The sequence below is a fragment of the Citrus sinensis genome, chromosome 7 (assembly GCF_022201045.2).
Source record: "Citrus sinensis cultivar Valencia sweet orange chromosome 7, DVS_A1.0, whole genome shotgun sequence".
Lineage (NCBI taxonomy): Eukaryota > Viridiplantae > Streptophyta > Magnoliopsida > Sapindales > Rutaceae > Citrus > Citrus sinensis.
The window spans coordinates 155,344-178,956 of NC_068562.1; the positions used below are offsets into that span (position 1 = coordinate 155,344).

The window sequence follows — 23,613 nt, forward strand, 5'->3', positions numbered from 1 at the left end:
GTCAATTTGTCCACTTTTAGCTGAAGATAGCAGCAGACTTCGGTGAATAGCATTGATTTTTGCTGCGTTAAGAGTTTTTTTTTAAAAATAATAATAATAACGAAAGAGATTGAACTGATCATTATGTACCCATTGATTACCGTTACGGCCAGCACAAATTTTAAGTCGAAGAGATTAACCAGACAAGCTCAAGATGTAACAGTTTGGCTTGATTTTTGAAGGTTTTATTTTTAAGAATACTCTAGAGAGTGATAAAATGTGAGTTCTTTAACAATTTCGTACTCTAGAGAGTGATAAAATGTGAGTTCTTTAACAATTTCGTATATAGAAGTCTCTAGCATATTGTAGATAGCAATCGGTCTAAAATATTCTAGGTCTTACTAAAAATGAGATTTCTCTAAACCATGAAAATTCTCTAGATTAGAAAAGCCAGGCCCTCCCTATAGGCTTGGTTACTTGACATTTTATTCAAGCAATTCAAATTAAGCAATGCCAAGTATCAAATACCAAGCATCAAGTTGTCAACTTCTCTTACACACACACTCTTGTAAATAATTGAACTCTCTTTAGTTCGATTGCTCTCTTCTTTTTCTAGTTCTTCCGTAAGCATTTTAACTTAACTAATTGAAAAATACAAATTTTACTTAACAACTTTTGAGTAAAGGTTGTTTAAGCATTGCACAGTATATTATGCAAAATACTCATCACATTACGAATTCCTAAACTAAAACAAAATTAATGTTATCTAGGAAGACCCTTATCACACATAATAATCACATATAACATATGAAGAACAGATACATGATAATTATATAACATATGAACACAGTTCCAATGCTTTAAGCTTTTTTCATTTTTCGATTTTCGGTATGCTGCAGTTACACTAGCGATAAGCCGGTAAATAAAAGGATTTTGGATTACATTAGATTGGCCAACGGAGTCAAACAGTTGAGCAGTGAAGCTATTACCCCCAAACTCACCGTTGTGAGTTTGGTCTGCTCGAGCACAAATCGGTCATATATTTTTGCGCAACGTAGCTTTTGCCTTACCAATGGCACTCCAATAAGAGGGACTTGGGAGCTCGTTAAGAGCATTACCTCCTTATTTATATGAAACTACATAAACTTGGGCCACTGTCGTTCGGACTTGTCCTACAATAATGCGCACACAACATGCATACACGCGCGCACCCACATACAGCCAGACCCACACTCACACCCACACCTCACTACAAAACTGAATAAAGAATTATATACTACAAATTTCGTGACTAACTTATACTACTATTGAATAATAGCCGTAATAGAAAAAAATTGTTGATTTGAGAAAGCACGATCTTTTTTTAAATTAATAAATATTTATTGATAAACGAATAACTTCACTAAATTTGCATGCGTGTGTGAGAGAGAAAGAGAGAGGTGGTAGCGAGAATTAACAGGTTAGAAAATAATCATTTCAGACAGAAATTAGTTTTGGTATAAATCAGATACACAATGGGTTAAAATTGAAAATATAGACATGCAATTGCATCGCAGTGCTAGCCAAAGTCAGATTCAGAAGAGGGTTCCAAATCTGTTAAATAGCTTTATGGCCTTCCCAATCTTGGGGCCTATAATAAACATCCCAGGAAACCACCTAGTCAGTTTGTTCAAATGGGACACGGACAAACAACTGGCCATGCAATGTGACCACAGCAGATGTCAGATGAGGATCAATTCTTGCAGGTAAGCTCACAACCTGGTACCAAACAATAAAAAATAAATTACAGTACACAAAATGTGGAGACAAAATTCACCGGGAAATAAAAAAATTACATAAGATTTTTTGCATTTTAAGTCATTCAAACATTCAAGTTTTAGCTTCATAAAACATTTGTCAATAGCAGAGAGAGGTTGATAATTCTATAGCTGCAGTTAGATGTGGTTGAAGCAAGTTAAGAAGGCAGTACAAAAAGGGGAGGCCATGGACTTGCTGTGTGGTAACTTTGTGAGTGCCAAGCAACAGGACAGAGCTAGGTATGATTGTATGAAGATAAAGGTGGTTAGGTAAGAAATGGTTAAACAGAAGGTTAGAAGGCACTGCAGTAATAATGGTAGGAGAAGGTTCTAGCTTGGGAAAGACTCAGCATGTTTGTAGTCACGATGATCATCAGCTAAATTAATAAGACATTAATGGAAATTATCAATCAATAAAAAGAAACATGCTGTTTCTCTACAAAAATAGAATTAAGTTGATGTAGATTATTTGCAACAGCTATGCAGGCAATTCACTGAGTATTTCTAATCCAATTTTATTTAACTGAAATCATTATCTAAAGCTTATTAAGACGTCAAATGCGGGAATAATCCTTCATAAAGATAATCTGAGTCAACTAAAAGTCCCTTTGTTTTTATTGAGCATATAGTCCACATTTTCCCCAGTAATAAAACAGCATTCACTCATGCTTAACAATGATTACATGATATAAAAGATAGAATTCGGCTGCAAAAGCAATAATCAGATTTAATGACCCACAAGAGAGACATAAGGCACAGCAGTTAAAAAATGCAATAATCATATTCAATAATCATTCCCCCTAACATTCTATGCATAACCTATCCGTCCATGTCTTTATACTTATAGAAACAAAAGAGTGTTTTATCATTGTCCTTAGGAAAAAGATGTGCACCTTTTTGAAGGGTGTTACACCCCAAGGGTTATCAGGATGCTCAGGTTCTCCACTTATAACAAGACGTCCAGCCGGATCTGACTGAACACGCACCTACATTGCCAAACAAGTTACCAAATATGTTACTAGAGAGAAATCTACGTACATGGTACCTACAAAATTAAATATCAAAGCGGACTGACACCAAACTGTAGCTAACATCTTCATTTCCATGGATAGCTGATATATTTCTCAATATGCACTCTCTTTCATATATCTCATACTTTCTAAATAGATGTTCTGTCTCAAATTGAATTCAATGGATCTCATGTTCAACAACTAATCAAGCAGATCAGCTGTCCTCTGGCTGATCCTTGGTTAATTCCCGTTGAGATCTCTCCAGAAGTTCTACTTCCCTGCTCGTGTATCATTTATAAAATGGGCAAATAATTTCCCACAACAAAATAGCTAGCAAGTAAAGCAAATGGTAAGCCATCACCTAAAACACCAGTTATTCCAGCAACTAGCAGTCACCAACCTAACCTTGAGACACACCTTATAACCAGCAAACTATGGCTTGAAAAAAATATAGGCACTTTGTGCATGGTCATAATTGAGAAACTGCTTTTAAACAAAATCTCCATGGGCCTAATGTGCTAATTATGATAGAGAAGGAACATTAGAGTATATACAAATGCCATTGCTGAGTACACAAGCATACCTCCTCTCGGAGAAGTCCTGGCACCAACGCATAGACCTCAAAACAATCTTTCTGCAAAATTAAATTTACTTCAGTAACAAAAAAATAAAAGTGGTCTTTCCAATTCTATTAACAAAAAGCACAAAATTGAACTTACAGTTCTCTGTACGTTGATCTTCACCCAATCAGCTGGGGGTCCAAGGTCAACTACTGCTACATCCAATCTAGCATCCACAAGAAGAGATCGGAAAAAACAGCCAATAAATTCACCCAATTTCACAAAACCTTATCGAGGAATCATTTTTTACTTCTGAAATAGTCAAAGTTTATAGGCAAACTCCATAAATAATGGCGCAGGATCTTAACTGTGATTTAGACGTTTTAGTACGTGCAGCTTTAACAGCAAGTTCCATGTATGACGGCTTCTTACGTTTAATTAAACCTGGTCGAATAGGCAAGATGCTAAATGATACAGCACAGTTAACTATATTGAGTACAAGGATGAAATCATGTTGTGATGCATACCTCGACTTTTAAGCTGCTTTTCACACTTTTGCAGGGACAGATGGTTCTTATCCTACATATTCAGATTAATTGCATATGCTAGAAACACAAAAAGAGTGCACGTGACAAAATAGAGAGAAAAACTCTTAAGAATTCAAAATCAACGAACCTTGATTATAGGGTCACTAATTTCATCACTACCAAGAACATGCTGTGAGTGCCAACCCTGCATGGCACGTGCAGCAGCATCCCTCCTTGCTCTGCCTGATCCTGAAGCCTAATTAACACAAGCATGCATGAAAATAATATAAATAAAATAGTATCAGCGGCAAAAATCTACTGTAATCCTAAAGTTTGTAACAAAATGAAATTTGGAAAAGCTAAAGCATTAAAACTGTTTTCATATGTTTATATGTGATTTTCAAGATTGAATGATTTAGACAAGTGCGTTTCCTGGTGAATAATTTTGGAGTAATAGCAGCATCAACGGGCCAGAAATCACACTTGGTTGCCATTCTTCCGAAAGTAATCAAATGGTAATCTGACCAAAAGTACGACAGTTCTGAACTAGAACGAGTTAGACACAAATACAATCCAACTACTGACTCATTTCCATAACAATTACAATTGTAGACTCATTCATGACCATAACTTTTACAACTATAACAGATGAATTTAATTTAAAACAGCTATATTTCAGATTGGCCACATTCACCCACCAAAACTAGAAAACAACATTTCCAATGGATTTATCTTAATAAACTGTAACTCTTTCCACAAGGTGGAATGTTTTAAATCACGCCATCTAAAAGCAAAAGAAGGAACTCACATAATTGATAATAAATTTAGTTGACGTTTACCTGATTGTCAATATTCATAGGTTGTGATTGAGAAGCAACAGGTAAACTAAGCTCACCACCAGATGTCTTATGCCTCTCATAATCGAGAAGTGCCTAAAGAAAGACATAAGCAAACTGAGCATATGGAAGTAACAAAAACATTTATAAAAAAAGAAAAGAGTTTAGGCCAACCATGTTTGTTCAGAGGATGTTTGTTCAGACAGAAAATATTCAAAAGTTTTGGAGGAAAGTTGGTCTGGTTGTTTGCTAGGTCATTCTGATTGTGCAACTTCAATAAGCACAAATGGTATGTCATTAACTTAGAAGAAATATACTTTAGATATCTACTACTTCACATATCCTCTCTTGCATCAATATAAGAGCAGGAATCATGCCAAGCCATAAGAGCCCAGATAACCTGACTCAAGCTCCGAGCACAGAGTGAAAGCATCTGCCAAGCCAGAAAGCTCTAAAACCATTCTAAATAAACTACAAAATGAGCCCAGTATTTGAAAAAAAGTGAAAAACCATAAAGCGAAATTGATGAATACTAAAGATGAACTAACTCCTATGATGTAAACCAAATATAGTAGAACTCCAAAAGATTCAGGGTTTACTTAAATAGATTTGAAGAAATGCACTTGTTTATGGGCCCACGATGTACAAGAAGATGTGTAGCATATACAATGTAGTTAAACGCAAAACTAAGAGCTTTTATACATATATTTGGGCATGATACAAAATAACAGTATGATATTAATAATAAAGCATGACTTAAGATCACCTTCTCATAGAAACCTCGAAATGTCCATGAAACCGTTGTACATGTCCTGCACAAAAAATTGAAAAGGAGGGAAAGTCAACATTATTATTACATGATCCTGACTGCAATGGTAAAGAGAGGATGCATGCCCCAGACCATTGATGGAATTAAAGAGTAAAATATGAGTTGAGCTTATAGACTCTCCAATTTATCAATGTTTGAAAGCAAATGTCTTGAAGCTTTAGAAAAAGTTATTTGTATTATTTAAAAAAAAAAGTTATTTTTCATTTATCTATATTGCAAGTGTGAGTATGAAAAACAAATAATAAGATTTTAAAACATCATATCCTGCTCCTTACTTTGGTGGTTTGAAGGACTCTCCCACTTGCCGCCACAACTTGCATGAGGTCACCTACTCATACCCAGAGGTCAGTTATCGATTTCTATATGAAGTCACCAAAGAAAGTTTGTTGGAACAAACACACAAATTCAATTTCAATAATACTACAATAATGGTCAAGTCATAATATTACAAATACTGGCAAAAACTATACAGTCTATAGGAAACATGTAGAAAACAACACTGTTGCAAAATGGAATTCATCTCCTAGTCATTTGTTAACCTAAAAATTGATCTACGTAAGGAGAATTCAGTGATTAATACAAACAAAATAATCCTAATGTACCCAATTAACGAACCATCTTTTGTGTGATTTATGGCCAGATATTCAACATAATGCACCGCCAATACATAAATATTTTCAGGGAAATATGCAAACTCATTCCAAAGAGTATCACCATTCATTATTAATTTTCATATAGACCTGACTTATAAATTCGCATGATATCCTACAATCATTATTATGTTTCCTATTTCTTCACGTAACATAATTTTATGAGTTTAAATTTTGGAAAGTGCCCTATGCATGTTGAAACATAGAAACTGTTATTTCATTTAAAGCATAGGTTTACATGGTCCCCTGCACTTAATCCTACTAACAATCCAAGGAACTAACTCAGATAAATTTAAAATGTAAGCTTTAAGAAAGTAATTGAACAATTCTTAACGTTACATCTGCTACAAATAATTATGATTCCTGCATTAATAATGATTCAAATTAGATATAATTTTTTGTTTAAAAAAAAAACACCTCTACCCCCACAATTCCCCCAATGCTGGAGGATATTCTCATCTGTTTTCTTACGTAATTCTGAATACTGTTTTGTACTCTTTGACATCTTGTAGAATTTTCTTTTCTAATACATATTTGCAAAATTAGAAAAAAATAGCCATCACTCCAAATTAGAAAAGAACAAATAGCAATTAAATGAAAGATGAAGTGATAACTATAAAAGTTTATGTAATTATAGAGTAACTATAGCAATTAAATGAAAGATGAAGTGATAACTATAAAAGTTTATGTAATTATAGAGTAACTATAGCATACCTTTTCATACCCACCCAACCTAGTTACAGCTCTCCACAACCTTCATTCCAGTAGAGTTTTTAAATTAGACCAGACTAAACAGAAAGTATTCAAGAGAGACAAAAATACTATAATGTAATCAAGTAAAAACTAGAACCTTACTTGAGACAATTCAATCCCTCTCCATAGAACTTAGGAGGCTTAAATTCCATGCTCCTATCTCTAAAGAAGTTTTCAAGTTCCTCCATGAATGATGATTGCTCCTCTTCCGTTCCAGATTCACTGCCCTCATCATTTCCATCCAAAAGAAATAACTGTGCTGAGTTGGACTTCTCATTCATTGGTAGTGTAGGTAACTCCGATTTGTTAACCTTATCTTTGATTTCTGTGTCATTTACATTCTTAAGCTCTGTGTCAGAAGGAGCTGCATTACGGTTAGGAGTAGCGGCTTGTACTTTGAAAGAAGGTTTGGCCTCGGACTCTGCAGGGAGTTCAGCTATAGAATCTGCATGGGGTTCAGCTGTGGAGGCTTCTGCCTTTGAAGCTGCAGCATGTCCAGCCTTGGATTCTACAGGGGAATTGTCAGGGGCTTCCACCTTGGAAGATTCAGGGAGTTCAGAGTTTGAGGAAAGAATGGTATCAGTCTCAGCAGTGGTGTCTTCTATAGTATTAGGAACTTCAAGCGTTTTAGCTTTGACACTAGCATATGCAGATGGTTGAATATCAGGATCAGCTGAACTTGTATCTCCAAGAACATCTAAAGAAATTGAAGGTGGTTCTTGAAGAGGAGTCGAATGTGATTCAAGGTTTTTAACATCTGAAACAGTGTTAGTATCTAGAGGATTCACATTGACAGCGGGTAAAGCCTCCGCTGGTGGTGCATCTTGTTCAGTGCTCTTGGAGGAACCAGGCAGGTCTTCTCCCGGTGCTTCATTCTTCGTAAGCTCAGCTGAATTACCACTCATTTTCTATTCTATACCAAGAAGCAGAACAAAAGTTAACATCCAGAACATATGGCGGGTTTGGGTTTAGGAGGGATATTAAAAGAAATATCATGTGGGCCAAAACATATTTAATCCAACCAATTTAATCATGTCACATCAACTTATATGAAATAAGTTTGTACAAAAATTTATAACTCTTATCATTATTTTGTATCAATAAATTTTGTAAATAATGAAAACAAATCACATTATATTAATTTGCACAGGAGCCTGTAGCTCTACCGTTGCTCACATATAGAAAAATAGTGATTACGCAATAATTATTATAAAGTTAATAATTAACAAATAAAATTACACAAGCTGTCCAAAAATTTACTTAATAATATTCCATAAATAATCCCAAGTTTGGCCAATGGCTAGAAGCAGAAGAAAAAGAATGCATATTAAAAGTTAATATTATAAGAAACGTATAAACGTTAAGAGAGAGAAAGAGAGAGAAGAGTGCGCAAGACATCAAGAATGATGAATAACATTACTGGAAAGAACAATGGAAATTGAGAAAGAAAAAGAGAAATTTTGCCTGAAAGCGAGGATTGAGATTATTTTGTCTTTGTCGATGATCTGATTCCTTCCGATAAAAGATAAACCCTAACTTATTTCTTAACGATATCGATATAATATCACCCCTTCTCCTTTCCGCAGCACTCTGCTTCTTTTTATTTATGTTTTTCCTTTTCCCGTCTTCTTTTTTTTAATAATTAAGATTTAAGAGGATTCTCTAATTCATTCTTGATGACGGGACGGTACAGGCACAAAAGCCAGGAGGACAGCTTCCGTATTGAACACGTGTTTTATTACTACATAAAATAAAGCAGAAATGACGATGGTTCCTCCCTTGGGCCTGTATGTAACAAAACAAAAAACAGCCCAACTCATTTAAGCCTATGCTATGCCCTAGCCTGCAGGAGTGACCGAATGAAGGATCAGCTCCGGGCCTCCAGCAATCACAATTTTCATCGAGTTCGGTTTTTTTTTTTTTTAAATGTATTTCGCATATTTTTATTTAGTAATTTAAAAGACAAAAATTAACATTATGTTCATGGTATTACGAAACATTATGGTTTTATATTAAGTAATAAATAAATAAATTATATATGGGTTAAAATTAAAACTTTTCTTTAAGTGCCAGCAGGATATCTAGTTAATGTTCGATTGAATTATACATCATCTATGCATTTAGGATTATTGTTGGGATGCTCAAAAGTAATTTCAAAAAGTTAAAAGTTAATTTTAATGTTTAATAATTTTTTTTCATAGTTAATGTTATTCTGATATTGCAGAGGCTTGATTTAACTAACAGTAAGAATTTTTCATGCCAACAACGTATTTACTAGGGCACTGTAAAAATCCAAGGAATAGCTTTTTAGAATTTAATTTTAAAAATCAGTTTTATATTTAATACAATTTCACATATATTCTTACATACTTTACATAAACCCAAAGTTTTACTTAGTCAATTTAAAAATAAACTCAGAAAAGTTTAGATAATTATTATTTTAATTTATTTTTTCTTCATGCACATTCTTCACCCCAAAACCTCTTCTTCTTCCTATTTTCCATTCCATCCAAACTTATCTAATCGTACAAAAATCATTACTGAAGCACTCATACTAATCTTAGTGGTAATGCATTACTTTACTTTTTAATTTATAAATATTATATCAAGTTTATTCTTAACTTTATCAATATACTTTTTTTTAAAGGATCATCTCATAATTAAACTTTGATTATACAAAATTGGTGTTATTTGATTGAACAAGTTGTTTTTTTTAATTATTTTTATTATGAATTGATTTGAGAATTAAAAAACTTAATGCTGACATGGGCTAATGACTTAATAACTTGTGGCAAAGAAAGTCAGCGAACTGAAGTTTACTTGTTTGACTGAATGGCAGTATAACTCTCAAAGATCAAGAGATAAACTCCCTGAGGAAAAGATAGCTTTTGTAAATATGCCTAGTATCAAAGGGTATTATCAGAACTCAAATTTTGTTGATTAGAGACAGCACGTGAATAATGCACGCTATCATGAGAAAGAATAAAATATCTTTTTTTTTTGCTAAGAATAAGGAGCCACAGCCAATAAAAATAAAAACTCTTTAAGCAAATCAATAAGAGTGGATCACATCAGTTGTCCTTTGTTGCTCTCCTGAAAAATAGCAGGACCACTACACCAACTGCCGTCATGTAGCAAAGAGCAAGGACCACATAAAGGATAGAGGAATTACTTAATCACTAAACTCATTTAGTCACTATCAAGTGAATAAAAGAAAAAGACAATAACATCCCCACTTGAGGAAGGCAACACCAATAAAAAAATCTTTATTTGACAAAAAATAAAAAAAAATGCCCTTAGGGCATTAATCCTATAAATTCAGCACAAAACACAAGACAAGGGGAATCTTTTTCATATTTGATTTCTTGAGGGGCTGCGTCATCTTCTTCTTCCTCCATTTTTACACCTCCATGAAATATTTTGGTCATCTCATTTCTTAAAGAAATTTTTCTCTTACTCTTGTTTTAGAAAACTCTGTAATCTCCATAAGACCCACGTCTCCCTCATGTTATTATTCATTATCACCAACCTTTAATAAGGTTTTACTAATATTGTAAAGCAAATTATGTAATACTTCACATATATAGTGGATTGGAGATGAGCTACTTCCGTGGCTGTAGGTCAAAGGGCTGAACCACATAAAATCTTATGTATTCTTTATATTTATACTTATTTTCTACTTATTATAATGGTTTTGTTGCGCAAATTGTATTTCCTTTAATAGTTTTGTCATATTTTAATAACGTCAACAATTTTGGACTATATATATTGTTTTAACCAAATTTTGGCTAGGATCCGATTCGAATCGTATAGTGGTGGTTATCACCGAATCTAGGTCAAATCCGATTAAAACAAATAAATTTATTATTTTTAGGGGAGAATGGGCTAGTCAAGATTGGGGTTTAGGCTTATTTTTCTGATGTTTGAGGCAAGAGGCATAGCTAAGGTGATCTAAGAGACCATCTGCAATGATTTGGGAAATGAACTAAGGTGTTCTAAGTTAAAAATAATATGGAGAGCTTTGTGGGGTTAATTTAGGGAATTGATGTGGAGAGGTCAAGAGAGCTCAGTGTAAAGCTCTAATGAACTTGAAGATAGCTCCAGAGAGCTTTGCGGGGTTAATTATATATGCTAATTGTTGTGCAAATTTTATTGAACTCGCAAGTGCACGAATCTATTGTAGAATAGATTAATGGAGACGAGTGTCGATCCCACGAGGAGGTGGATTTTAATTATATGTACAATTAATTTTCTAAATGGGTGGTTGGATTTGTGGTGAAAATGATTTGAATTATCCTAAAATTGGAATTGAAATGGCGAGAATAATTTAAAGAGAATTCTATTGAAATGACGTACTTGGGTATCTTGATCCATATCAACATGCACCATGGGCTCAATATTCCTTATTAATGCCAATTAAATCATGAGAGGGGAATCCACACCTCATGAATCACGCTCTAATCAATATAGTGCTAAGGGCTTATCGTGCCAAATAATAATAACCTTATACTAGATAGCCGATGTAACCAAGGCGGTATCTAGACAAGATTATTATTATTTGTCAATGAGAAGTCAAAACATCCACAAAAACTAGAGGGGAAGAGAAAATAAATTTACCAAATTAAGCCCATGACACATGTTAAGACTTCACCTTCAACTCAAGCTTGAAAGAAAATTCGCTGTTGAGTGTTAGAAAATGCATATTTATAAAGGAGAAAATCGTCATTTTACATTTCAAGTCTTACTAACAACCCTTACTTTTATGTATTTAACCTTCTTGTGATTTAATTACATGTGTTTTATTTTAATTAAGTATTTTATGTATTTTAGGGGCATTATAGTCATTTCACAATAAAGGAGAAATCAGACGGCAAAACGGACATCACTTTTGAACTCAGGACGGTCAAAAACCTTAGGAGGAGCATAAAAGGAAAAATGGCACTATTCACGTGTACGGTACTGTATACGTTACTGTTCACGACACTATTCGCATTGACCGATGATGTGGCATTGACTGATGAGGTGTCACGATCCTGTTGGACTAAAATTCTTATGTACTGTTGATGGTGACGTGGCAGCATATCAGTGGACGAAAAATCTCGCGTACGGTGCATGCATCACACAGGATTATTTTCAACCAAACCGCGTTACTGTTCATCCGGGTCAAACCGCGTTACTGTTCAAAGTCGGGTCAAACCGTGTTACTGTTCATCCGCGTGGTCAAACCGTGGACTGTTGACTGATGACGTGGCGCAATCCTGAGCGTCCAAACTGTTTTTAATCCGATGGCCATGATTTACTCCATGTATCTATAAAAAGGGGGCCTCTCCCCCCTAATTTGATATCTCTTAATCCATTTTTGGGATCCATTTTCTGTAATTCCTTCTCCATCTTGTATTTTCTTCGTATTTTAATAAATTCCCATTTTGCCCCTAGTTCAACTATGAGTGGCTAATTTTCTTTCAAGCTTGGGTTGAAGGTGAAGTCTCAACATGTGTCATGGGCTTAATTTGGTAAATTTATTTTCTCTTCCCCTCTAATTTTTGTGGATGTTTTGACTTCTCGTCGACAAATAATAATAGTCTTGTCTAGATACCGCCTTGGTTACACCGGCTCTCTAGTATAAGGTTATTATTATTTGGCACGATAAGCCCTTAGCACCATATTGATTAGAGCGTGGTTCATGAGGTGTGGATTCCCCCCTCATGATTTAATTGGCATTAATACGGATTATTTAGCCCATGATGCATGTTGATACGTATCCAGATACCCAAGTACGTCATTTCAATCTAATTCTCGTCAATTTATTCTCGCCATTTCAATTCCAATTTTAGAATTTATTCTCGCCATTTTAATTTAAGTTTTAGCATATCCCAAATCATTTCCACCACAAATCCAATCACCCACTTACAAATTTAATTCTTCACAATTAAAATCCACCTCCTTGTGGGATCGACACTCATCACCATTAGTCTATACTACAATAGATTCGTGCGCTTGCGAGTACATTAAAATTTGCACAACATTAGCCACTCATAATTGAACTAGGGGCAAAATGAGAATTTATTAAAATACGTAGAAAATACAATATGGAGAAGGAATTATAGAAAATGGAGTCCAAAAATGGATTCAGAGCTATCAAATTAGGGGGGAGAGGCCCCCTTTTTATAGATACATGGAGTAAATCATAGTTATCGAATTAAAAATAGTTTGGACGCTCAGGATTGCGCCATGTCATCAGTCAACAGTACGCGGTTTGACCACGCGGATGAACAGTAACACGGTTTGACCCGGGTTGAACAGTAATGCGGTTTGGTTGAAAATAATCCTGTGTGATGCATATACCGTACGCGAGATTTTTGGTCCACTGATATGCTGCCACGTCACCATCAACAGTACATAAGAATTTTAGCCCAACAGGATCGTGACACCTCATCAGTCAATGCCACATCATCGGTCAATACTACGTCATCGTCCGTCTATGTGAACAGTGTCGTGAATAGTGCCGTACATGTGAATAGTGTCATTTTTCCTTTTATGCTCCTCCTAAAGTTTTTGACCGTCTTGAGTTCAAAAGTGATGTCCGTTTTGCCGTCTGATCTCTTGTTTATTGTGAAATGAACATGATGCCCCTAAAATACACAAAATACTTAATTAAAATAAAACACACATAATTAAATTACAAGAACCTTAAATACATAAAAGTAAGGATTGTTAGTAAGACTTGAAATGTAAAATTATGATTTTCTCCTTTATAAATATACATTTTCTAACACTCAACACACCTCCCAACTAGGGTTGGCAGAAAAGCCCGGGCCGGCCCAGGCCCGCACCGGGCCGGCCCAGGCCCGCGGGCTTAAAGCCCGGCCCGCGGCTTGAAATTAGGGATAAGGGCTCATAATTGACAAAGCCCATAACATATGGGCTCAGTCAAGGGCCTGAATGAAAAGCCCGGGCTTAAGCCCGGGCTTTATAATAAATAATATATATATATTTTTTAAAAAAATAAAAACTGTATAATAATAATACATTAATACTATGATATATTAATATATCATAAAATTGAAATAAATAAAAAAATTAAAACAAAACAATTAAAAACCGTGAGTCTGTATTCTGTAAGTGTAATAGCAAAACAATTTATAATATTGACAAAATCCCTAAATCGGTAAATCCCTCATTTCCCTCCCTCACTTCTCAGTTCTCACTCACCTCTCAGTTCTCACTCACTGTCACACCGTCATCGTGCCGACGTCTCACTGTTCTCGCCGCCGGCAGCCAGCAGCAGCGAGCATCTCCAGATTCCAGCAGCGTCCAGCCAGCATCAGCCATCAGCGACCCACCGTCCAGCAGCAGCAGCATCAGCCACCGCCCAGCCACCCACCGTCCAGCCACCCAGCAAGGCAGCAACAACTTCTTCCGCGAGTCCAGCAGCGCCTCCCACCCACCAGCACAGCCGCGCGATTATCTAATTTTTACAGAAAGCTCTTAAGGTTTTTGTGTTCTTATTTCAAATTTTTACTTCTTCAGATCTTGCTATGTATGAAAGAAGTTGTTCAATGTGGTTAAACTTTGATTTGTGCTTAAATCAGATATGTTTAGCGAAGCAATAACATGTGCACTAGTTTTCGGGGAAACAAAATTTAGGTTGTGGGATTGTGGAGACTGGAGGCTGTATTGAATATATTACCTAATTTATTGGAAATGGTGGTGTTATAATTTTTCACTCTTTTTTTATTTTTGTTTTGTCAAAGTTTTAAGTTACTGAAATGGAATGATTCAGAATTTCGGATCAACACATATCTTTACATGCTTGATTTTGTTTTTTTTTTTAAACAATCATTTGGTGATTTCTGGTGATAATTTAATTCACAATTACGAATCATTACAAGATTACAAATTTATTGTCAATTTATTGTTCTGGACATTGTAAATTTATTGTCAATTACAAATCGTTTGGTGATTTCTGGAGTTCTGGACATTGTAAATTTATTGTCCTGTCACTGCTGTAGTGCTGTGCTTGTAAATGCAGTATGCGTTTACTGCATTTACACTTAGCTTAATTAATTTATTAATTTAATATTTTATCTCCTTTAATTTTTGTATAGGTTTATAATGGAAAATGTTTCTGAATCTTCTAATTTGCCTTCAAATCCATCTGTGGAGTCGGAAAATGTTCAAGAAGAAATGCAGAGTGATAAAAAAAGAAAACAGAGGGTTGTTTCAAATTGTTGGGACCATTTCACAAAACTAAATGTTGGTAGTGTAGCAAAGGCAAAATGCAATCATTGTGGAACGGTTCTTTCTTGTGGATCGGGAACCAGTCATTTGAATAGACATACTAGACAAATTCATGGTTTTAATCAACCGACAATTGAAGAAGTTTTTGAAAATAAGCAACACTTGGTGAAAACCGAAAGTGGTGAGCTTGGAATTCAGAAATTTGACCCATTGGTTGCACGTCAAAAACTTACAACTGTTGTTGTTAAACATGAGCTTCCTCTTAGATTTGTGGAGTATGAGTCATTTAGAGAATTTGTTGATTATTGTAATCCATTGGCGAAGCATATGTCTAGAAACACTTTAAAGAGTGAGATCTTTAAGATATATAATGTTGAAAAGGGGAAGGCAATGAATTTGTTGGAGGTTAATAATAGTAGGGTGGCAATTACTACAGACATGTGGACGGCTTGTAATCAAAAGAAAGGTTATATGGTTGTTACAGGACATTTCATTGACAACTCTTGGCATTTGCAAAGTCGAATTCTAAGGTATTTTTACTTTATTAAATATTAAAATTTTTTATTTAATTTTTTTGTAACATGGCATAATTTTTTTTTTTTTTTAATGAACAGATTTATATATGTGCAAGCCCCACATACAGCTGATTGTATTTCCCAAATTTTGGTGAAGTGTTTGATGGATTGGAATCTAGATAGAAAGTTATCCACAGTTACTTTGGATAATTGTTCAACTAATGATGCGATGGTTGCAAGATTGAAGGGATTGTTGTCCACGGAGTCAATGATATTGAGCGGTAATTTTTTTCATATGAGGTGTGCGGCTCATATTTTGAATTTAATTGTGAAGGATGGGTTGTCGGTGATTGAGAGTGGTATTACACGTGTTAGAGACAGTGTGTCTTACTGGAGTTCATCGCCAAAACGGGTGGAAAAGTTTGAGGTGGCATGTCGTCAAATACAAATAGATGTGAAAAAGTTGGGGCTTGATTGTCCAACTAGATGGAATTCGACTTTTGCGATGCTTGAACTTGCAGTGAAGTACAAAAGTGTTTTTTCTCGACTGCAAACACTTGAGCCACAATACAAGTGTTTGCCAAGTAGTGAGGAATGGGAGTTGGCTAAGCAAATGCTAGATTATTTGAGGCCTTTTTCAAAGTTGACTGAGATGTTTTCGGGTACAACATACCCCACTGCTAATCTATTTTTTCCATTGGTTTGTAAAATGAGGATTGCATTGAAGGGTTGGCAAACATCTGATGTTCCTGCAGTTAAGAATATGGCGGATAACATGATTGGGAAATTTTTGAAGTATTGGGATGAGATTAGTGGGGTATTGGTCATGGCTGTTATTCTTGATCCGAGATACAAGATGATGTTGATTAATTATTATTATCCGAAGATTTATGTAGTCGGCCTTGAAAATCAACTTAAGAGAGTGCGGGAGCTTTGTAATGAAATGATGAATTATTATGAGGCCAAATCCGCAACTACGAGATACGGTGTTGTTGGTGAGTCTTCTACCGCACTTGTTGTTCCTTCCAACCAATCTCATATTGATTTTGATAATATAGATGATATGGGTGATTTTGATGCATATGCAACCCAAAATAGTCAACCTATTAGTTCGAAGTCCGACTTAGATATGTATTTGGAGGATCCTTTAGTCAAAAGAACTCCGGATTTTGATGTTTTACAATGGTGGAAGATGAACAAAGGTAAATATCCTATTTTGGCGGAGATGGCCAAGGATTTGCTAGTCATACCTGTGACAACTGTTGCCTCGGAGTCGGCTTTTAGTACGGGGGGTAGAACATTGAGTCCACATCGAAGTAGACTACATCCAGACACGTTGGAAGCTATAATGTGCTCTCAGCATTGGTTATGGGCTACTAGCAGTAGAGGTATAAAAACATTCTTTTACAAAATTAATTACTAATTATTTTGCTTTATTATTTATTTTAACACTTTTTTTTATTAAGTGGAGTTCCTGAAGAAGAAATTTTTACTGGCGAGGAATTGAAGGATGAGGACGAAGATGGCCCGCAAATATTGGATTAGTTTTTTTTTTATATTAGTGGTTGATTACTTGATTTGTATGTTGTGTATGGTACTTGTGATGTTAGTATTTTTTTTTATTTTGTGTTGGCTAATCATGTATTAGAGAATTATGTTTAAGTTTTTAGCCTATTGTAGTATTATGTATTGGATAATTATGTTTTGAACATTTATAGTTTTATTTAAATTTTTTTTGAAAATTCGTAAAAGCCCAAGCCCGGCCCAGGCCCGTCAAGGCCCGGCCCAGGCCCGTCAAGGCCCGGCCCAGGCCCGTCAAAGCCCGGCCCGCCCAAAGCCCGCCCATTTTGGATGGGCTTTAAGAGGGCCTGGACTTTTTAAATATTATATGGGCCTGGTCCTGGGCTTGGCAAAGCCCGGCCCAGGCCCTTAAATTGCCAACCCTACTCCCAACCAGCTTATTGCTAGTCCCTAACAAATAAAGCGAAAACAAAATTCAAATTCAGAATAATTTTTTTTAATAGAAACACTCGTATTTATTCAATCAGATTAATGATAGCAATCAAATAAAAGTATAAGCATTATCTCCAGTCTAAAGCAACATCACACCCACATCAACCATCCGCATGAATCAGCCCAGTAGACTTTGTTATAACTACTTTCAAGAATGACATGTCAAACCCCAAAATCTCACTGGAAGTAGTGACACTCTCACAAATAAATTAAAACCAATAAAAATAGTCACTCCAATGAATGGTAATTGAGAGAGAAAATAATAAAGAAGTGATATCACATGCTCTCACCAAGATGAAATAAATATGCCTTCAGCTTAGAAATAATACGATCTCAAGTCAAATAAAAATGCTAGTCAACCCAATTTATTTATCTTTTCTTTTTATTTATTTATTTACTTTTATTATACACCACTACATCTTTTTAGCCCACATAACTAGCTTATACTTCAAATTATAATTCCTTAAAATCAAGAAGGACTTTTATTAGGACGTAACGTAAGCTAGGTATATGGCTAACAAAGAAGGGAAATAGGGAAAATAAAGTGTATGTTTGAGAAAAATGCAGAAATTTTTTTTTTTTTTGAAGTTGCAAGGTGGATTTCACCTATTATTGTTATTTTTATTCTTTTGAAACAACAACTTTTGTTTTATTTTTTTTTGTTTTTTGCTTTTATTTGGCATAACTTCACTGAACAAAATAATTATTTACATTTTCTCAAATATAAATAGGTGATGGAACTTATAAGACATTCGGTAATACTCCAAATCGGAGTGGGTCAAGATGATAAGTTGACAAAGAAAAGGTTTTTGTTTCTTTTTTTTTTTAAAGGCTCAAAAGGGTTAACTATGGATATTTAATAAAATGGATGGTTAGAAAGGCTCAAACGGATCAAAGATGGCATTTCCATCGTCTTTTAGGGCTCTAAATAATCATCCATATCTACTAGTTAGATGGGCCTCCTAATGTAGCAACACACTTTTTTTTTCTTTTTCTTCTTTTTTTTATTTTACAATTTTTTTTTTAGGGTTAACTCAAAAGAAATCTAGAGATCGTATATAAAATAATAAACTGTTAAGCTGTATAAAGAATGGGCAAAGGGTTACTCTCCAAGAAAAATGATAGGCTCAAAAACTCACTTGGCACTTATTTATGACATGTTCATTCCTTCAAGTAACTCATATTTGTCTCCGACATCAACATGTAAAGTAGCAAACATAGCGTAATATCACTTAAGACCAAAGATAATACAAATACTAAAATTTGAAATTAATCATGTCATCCAATGTTAAAACAAATAACACAATTTTTTTTTAAACAACATTCTACCCCCCAACCTATTCTAAACATGAAAGGAAAATATACATGCAGAAATGTGAAAATGATGCATAAAAACTAATTAGAAAAGTTACACGTAAAATGATAGAAAACGAAAATGGTTTTTTTTTTTTTAAGAAGATGCCTTTCTAGAGGCACTACACTTCATATTCAGCCATCTTCGACTCACAAGTTGGAAAATGTATATTTATAGAGGAGAAATTAAAAAGAAGAAAAATAAACATCAAAACATAATAAAGAAAAAGAAAATGTCTGAATTTTTTTTTAGTTTTTTAATTTTTTTTTAAACGATGAAGATGCGTTTCTAGAGTCACTACACTCCATATTCAGCCATCTTCAATACAAAAAGTTAGCAACAAAAAATTAGTAAAAACTTAACCAAAATTCCACAATTGTCGACTATTCTCTCCCCCCAACCAGAACGAAACATTGTCCTCAATGTTTGAAAGGAAAGAAGCAGAGTTTAGAAAACATCACCTAGGTGGTGCAACACAGAAAAAAAATATTTACAAGCGGAGAGTTAAATCTAAATTTGAACTTTTTACTGCGGCTACTGTTACCATCATTATTTGGATGGTCCAACACAAAGGTCCAGGGGTCTGGCTCCGGTCTATAAGCTTGTAACATATCAAGTAGCTCATTATCAGTGTGAGCACAAATAAAGAGTTTTTTCGCATTAAAGGGAATGAAATAGTTTTTTATTGCATGGTTAAGAAATGCGATAAAGCCATCATAAAAGTTATTGACATTTAACAAACCGATGGGTTTCTGGTGGATATGCAGATGGGCCCAAGATGCTAATGTGATAAGTGCCTCTAGTGTTGTAAGATCTCCTGGAAGGAAAATAAAAGCATCAGCATTTCAGTTATTCTTTCTTGCATACCTGAGACGACTAACTCTTCTCCAGTTGATAAGTCAGACGAACTGCCCAATGGTTTTAAGACTCTTGGGATGATGCCTAACACTTGACTTCGTCTGATAAAACCTGCTTTTGAGACCATTTTTGATAACCCTCAGTTACCTCCTCCATACACCAAGTGTAATTTTCTCTCTGCTATACTTCGACCAAGATCGATGGCTGCCTCAACGAACTCTTTATGTTTGTCATAGGTAAATCCAGAAAGCACACAAATGTTCTTGAATTGTCTATTTGGAGTAGCTGCCATTGTGATACTTCTCAAAAAAATAATTTGTGAGTGCTTAACAAAAAAAAAATCATATTTAAGAGTCTTGTAACAGTGGATCACAATTGTGTATGAGGTAACATGTTAGAGTCAAATAACGCGTAAAGCACGTGGCTCGCGAGTCAAAAAGAAAACAGTAAAAAGGAAAAAGCAAACAATAAAAAGGAAAAAGCAAACAGTAATAAAATTATTAAAGACAATAATGCACACAATAAAACAATAGTGAAATAAAATAACAGTAAAGTGAAAGGATATTTACAGGTAGTTGCAACTGTGGCTCACATCTTCCTCTGGTTTTACGTCCAGTAACGGCTTGAACGCCCTCTATGGGTCGAGGATAGGCTTCCTATCCAGTTTTCTTATAAACTGACAAACAGGGTCGTTTATAGTCAGATTCCCGAGACTATATCGTGCATGCTCTTCCTGGAATAATGGGCATAACTAGAGAATCGCTCCTTGCACATATCCGCTGGGATGTGTTTCAAGAGACAAAAGGATATCATCCAATGACTCCTTATTCAAGTCATCCCTAATTAATTGAATCGTATCTTCCTTATTATCAGACAATATTCCTAAAGAACATGGTTTTTTATCGCATCTCATTCTGGCACACTTATGACAAGCAACAGAAATTCTTCGAGCTCGTCGTTTTCTTGCATAATTTTCTTTACCACAACCAGGCATGTATGCAATAAATTTTGGAGATAACTCACCTGCTGATCGTACTTTAGCCTCGATGAACCAACGGATGTCAGCAGGTATGTTATTCCTCATGAGTAATCGCATGCGTTCGGACCGGGCTTTATAGATTGTAAGGAGGGCATTCTGAGGAAGTGAAGGGAATCGCTTGTGAACCTTCGCTAGAATCTCGTTTCTGTCCATACCTTCGCCTCAGAATATCAGTTATTATGGGAAACTGAAGTAACCGACTTGATTGTCACGGAGTACCGTTATCCGCCACTTCACCGGGGTAACAAACTAAAGCACACAAACAGAAAAACAAATTAAAATACACAAAGAAAATTAAAATCGTCCTCTTATTGAATTTACCTCAAGCTCCAACTGGATGTCGTAAACACTTCTCTCAATGTCTCTGAGTTGGCTTTCTAAACCCTCAACATAGGCTACTAACTCTGGTGGTTGCAGAGCCCAAATACGATGTGTTTTACAAAATTGAATCTGCCTTATGAGATGAGTTTTGACACGTTGAAGTGGTTTAAGAATGTTCAGGAGAAACGGTCTAAGTATGGTACTCATGATTAAAAATGATAAGAGAAAACTTAATAGTTAAACAAACACACTTATGCAAAAATAATTTCAATTAGCAAAAGAATAATATAAAGAAAGAAAAAGAAAAAAAATATCAAATCACCGAAAAGAAAAGAAAAAAAAATCAATTCAAATCTGGTGGGTCACTCAAATTTATTTCAGTGTCTTCTTCATGTGGTTAGTACTCTAGATATGGCTTTAATCTTTGACAATTAACTTTAAACGTGACACCGTTCTTTGGGTCCTTAATTTCAATTGCCCCATGTGGAAAAACAATATGTACAATAAATGGGCCAGACCAACGAGAGCGTAACTTACCTGGGAATAGGTGCAAGCGAGAATTGAATAAAAGCACTTTCTAACCTGGAGTGAAAGATTTTCTCATAATTTGCTTGTCATGGAAGACTTTCATTCGTTACTTGTAAATCTTGGCATTTTCGTATGCGTCATTGCGAATTTCTTCAAGTTCTGCCAGTTGTAATCTTCTTTCTGAGCTGGCTTGCTGCATATCAAAGTTGAATTTCTTGATGGCCCAATACGCACGATGCTCGAGTTCCACAGGTAGGTGGCAAGCTTTTCCATACACTAACCTGTAGGGTGACATCCCAATCGGGGTCTTGAAAGGCGTTCTATATGCCCATAATGCATCATCAAGTCTTAATGACCAATCTTTTATGTCTGGCCTCACCGTCTTTTCTAATATGTGTTTTATTTCTCGATTGGAGATCTCAATATGGCCACTGGTTTGCTGATGATATGGGGTCGCCACTTTGTGTGTGATTGAATACTTTGTCAAAAGAGATTTGAATGCTTTGTTACAAAAGTGGGCACCACCATCACTGATTATTGCTAAAGGGAATCCAAAGCGTGAGACAATATTGCTTTTCAAAAATCTTATCACCACCTTGCGATCATTGGTTCTGCATGGAATTGCTTCTGCTCATTTCGATACATAGTCAACAGCAACCAATATGTATTGATGGCCAAAAGAAGGGGAAAAGGGTCCCATGAAGTCAATACCTCATACATCAAAAATCTCAACTACTAAAATTGGATTTAGTGGCATCATGTTCCTTTGCGTAATACTCCCCATTCGTTGAAACCTATCACATGAAGAACAGAAAGTGTAAGCGTCTCGAAATATAGTTGGCCAATAGAAACCACATTGTAAAACTTTAGTCGCTGTTTTCTTAGCACTAAAATAGCCTCCACAAGCTTGTTCATGGCAGAATGAAAGGATATTCTGAATTTTATTTTCTGGGACACATCGTCTAACAATTTGATATACACAATACTTGAACAAATAAGGGTCATCCCAAAAGAAATTCTTTATCTCTGCAAAGAATTTAGCCTTATCTTACTTGGTCCAATGCTCTGGAAGTTTACCTGTAACAAGATAATTAACTGTATCAGCATACCAAGGTAATACTTCCACACTCATTAATTGTTCATCTGGAAATGACTCATTCAATATTAATGGCTCTGTAATTGTGTCAAAATGGAGACAAGAGAGGTGGTCCACCATAACATTTTCTGTCCCTTTCTTATCTTTGAATTCCAAGTCAAATTCCTGCAAAAGTAACACCCAACGAATTAGTCTAGCTTTTGCATCTTTCTTTGTGAGAAGATATTTAAGAGCAGCATGATCTGTGAATATAATTATTTTACAACCAATGAGATAAGATCGAAATCTCTCTAATGCAAATACTACTGCTAGCATTTCTTTTTCAGTAGTTGAATAGTTCAACTGTGCATCATTCAATGTCATACTAGCATAGTAAATAACGTAGGGAATTCGGTCAACTCTTTGTCCTAATACTACTCCTACTGCATAATTAGATGCATCACACATGAGCTCAAATGGTAAGCTCCAATTTGGGGGCTGAATGATGGGTGATGATGTCAACAACTGCTTTAGTTTTTCAAATGCCACAAGACATAAATCATCAAAGATAAAAGGTACATCATTAGCAAGTAAATTGCATAAGGGTCTAGAAACTTTGATAAAATCTTTAATAAAACGTCTATAGAAACCAGCATGCCCAAGGAAAGATCTTACTTCTCTTACTGTTTTGGGTTGAGGAAGATTAGAAATGAGATCCACCTTGGCTTT

At 35.2% G+C, this 23,613-nt stretch overlaps 1 protein-coding gene across 2 annotated transcripts; it reads right to left on the reverse strand.

The window, feature by feature from the left end:
• Nucleotides 1-1,437: 1,437 nt before the first annotated feature.
• On the reverse strand, nt 1,438-8,639 carry LOC102621323 (AT-rich interactive domain-containing protein 6). Of its 2 annotated transcripts, none has more exons than XM_015525558.3 (13): nt 8,405-8,639; nt 7,043-7,848; nt 6,902-6,941; nt 5,813-5,865; nt 5,475-5,520; nt 4,712-4,804; nt 4,021-4,128; nt 3,873-3,924; nt 3,714-3,789; nt 3,505-3,571; nt 3,369-3,419; nt 2,669-2,761; nt 1,438-1,737 (listed from the first exon to the last, which is right to left on the reverse strand). In XM_015525558.3, the coding sequence occupies exons 2-13, from the start codon at nt 7,843-7,845 to the stop codon at nt 1,636-1,638; spliced, it is 1,584 nt and encodes a 527-aa protein (XP_015381044.1). In that variant the 5' UTR covers nt 7,846-7,848; nt 8,405-8,639; the 3' UTR covers nt 1,438-1,635. The 2 variants fall into 2 exon arrangements, with proteins under 2 accessions (XP_015381044.1, XP_006467139.1); XM_006467076.4 differs by having other exon boundaries at nt 7,043-7,853.
• Between the last annotated feature and the right edge of the window lie 14,974 nt (nt 8,640-23,613).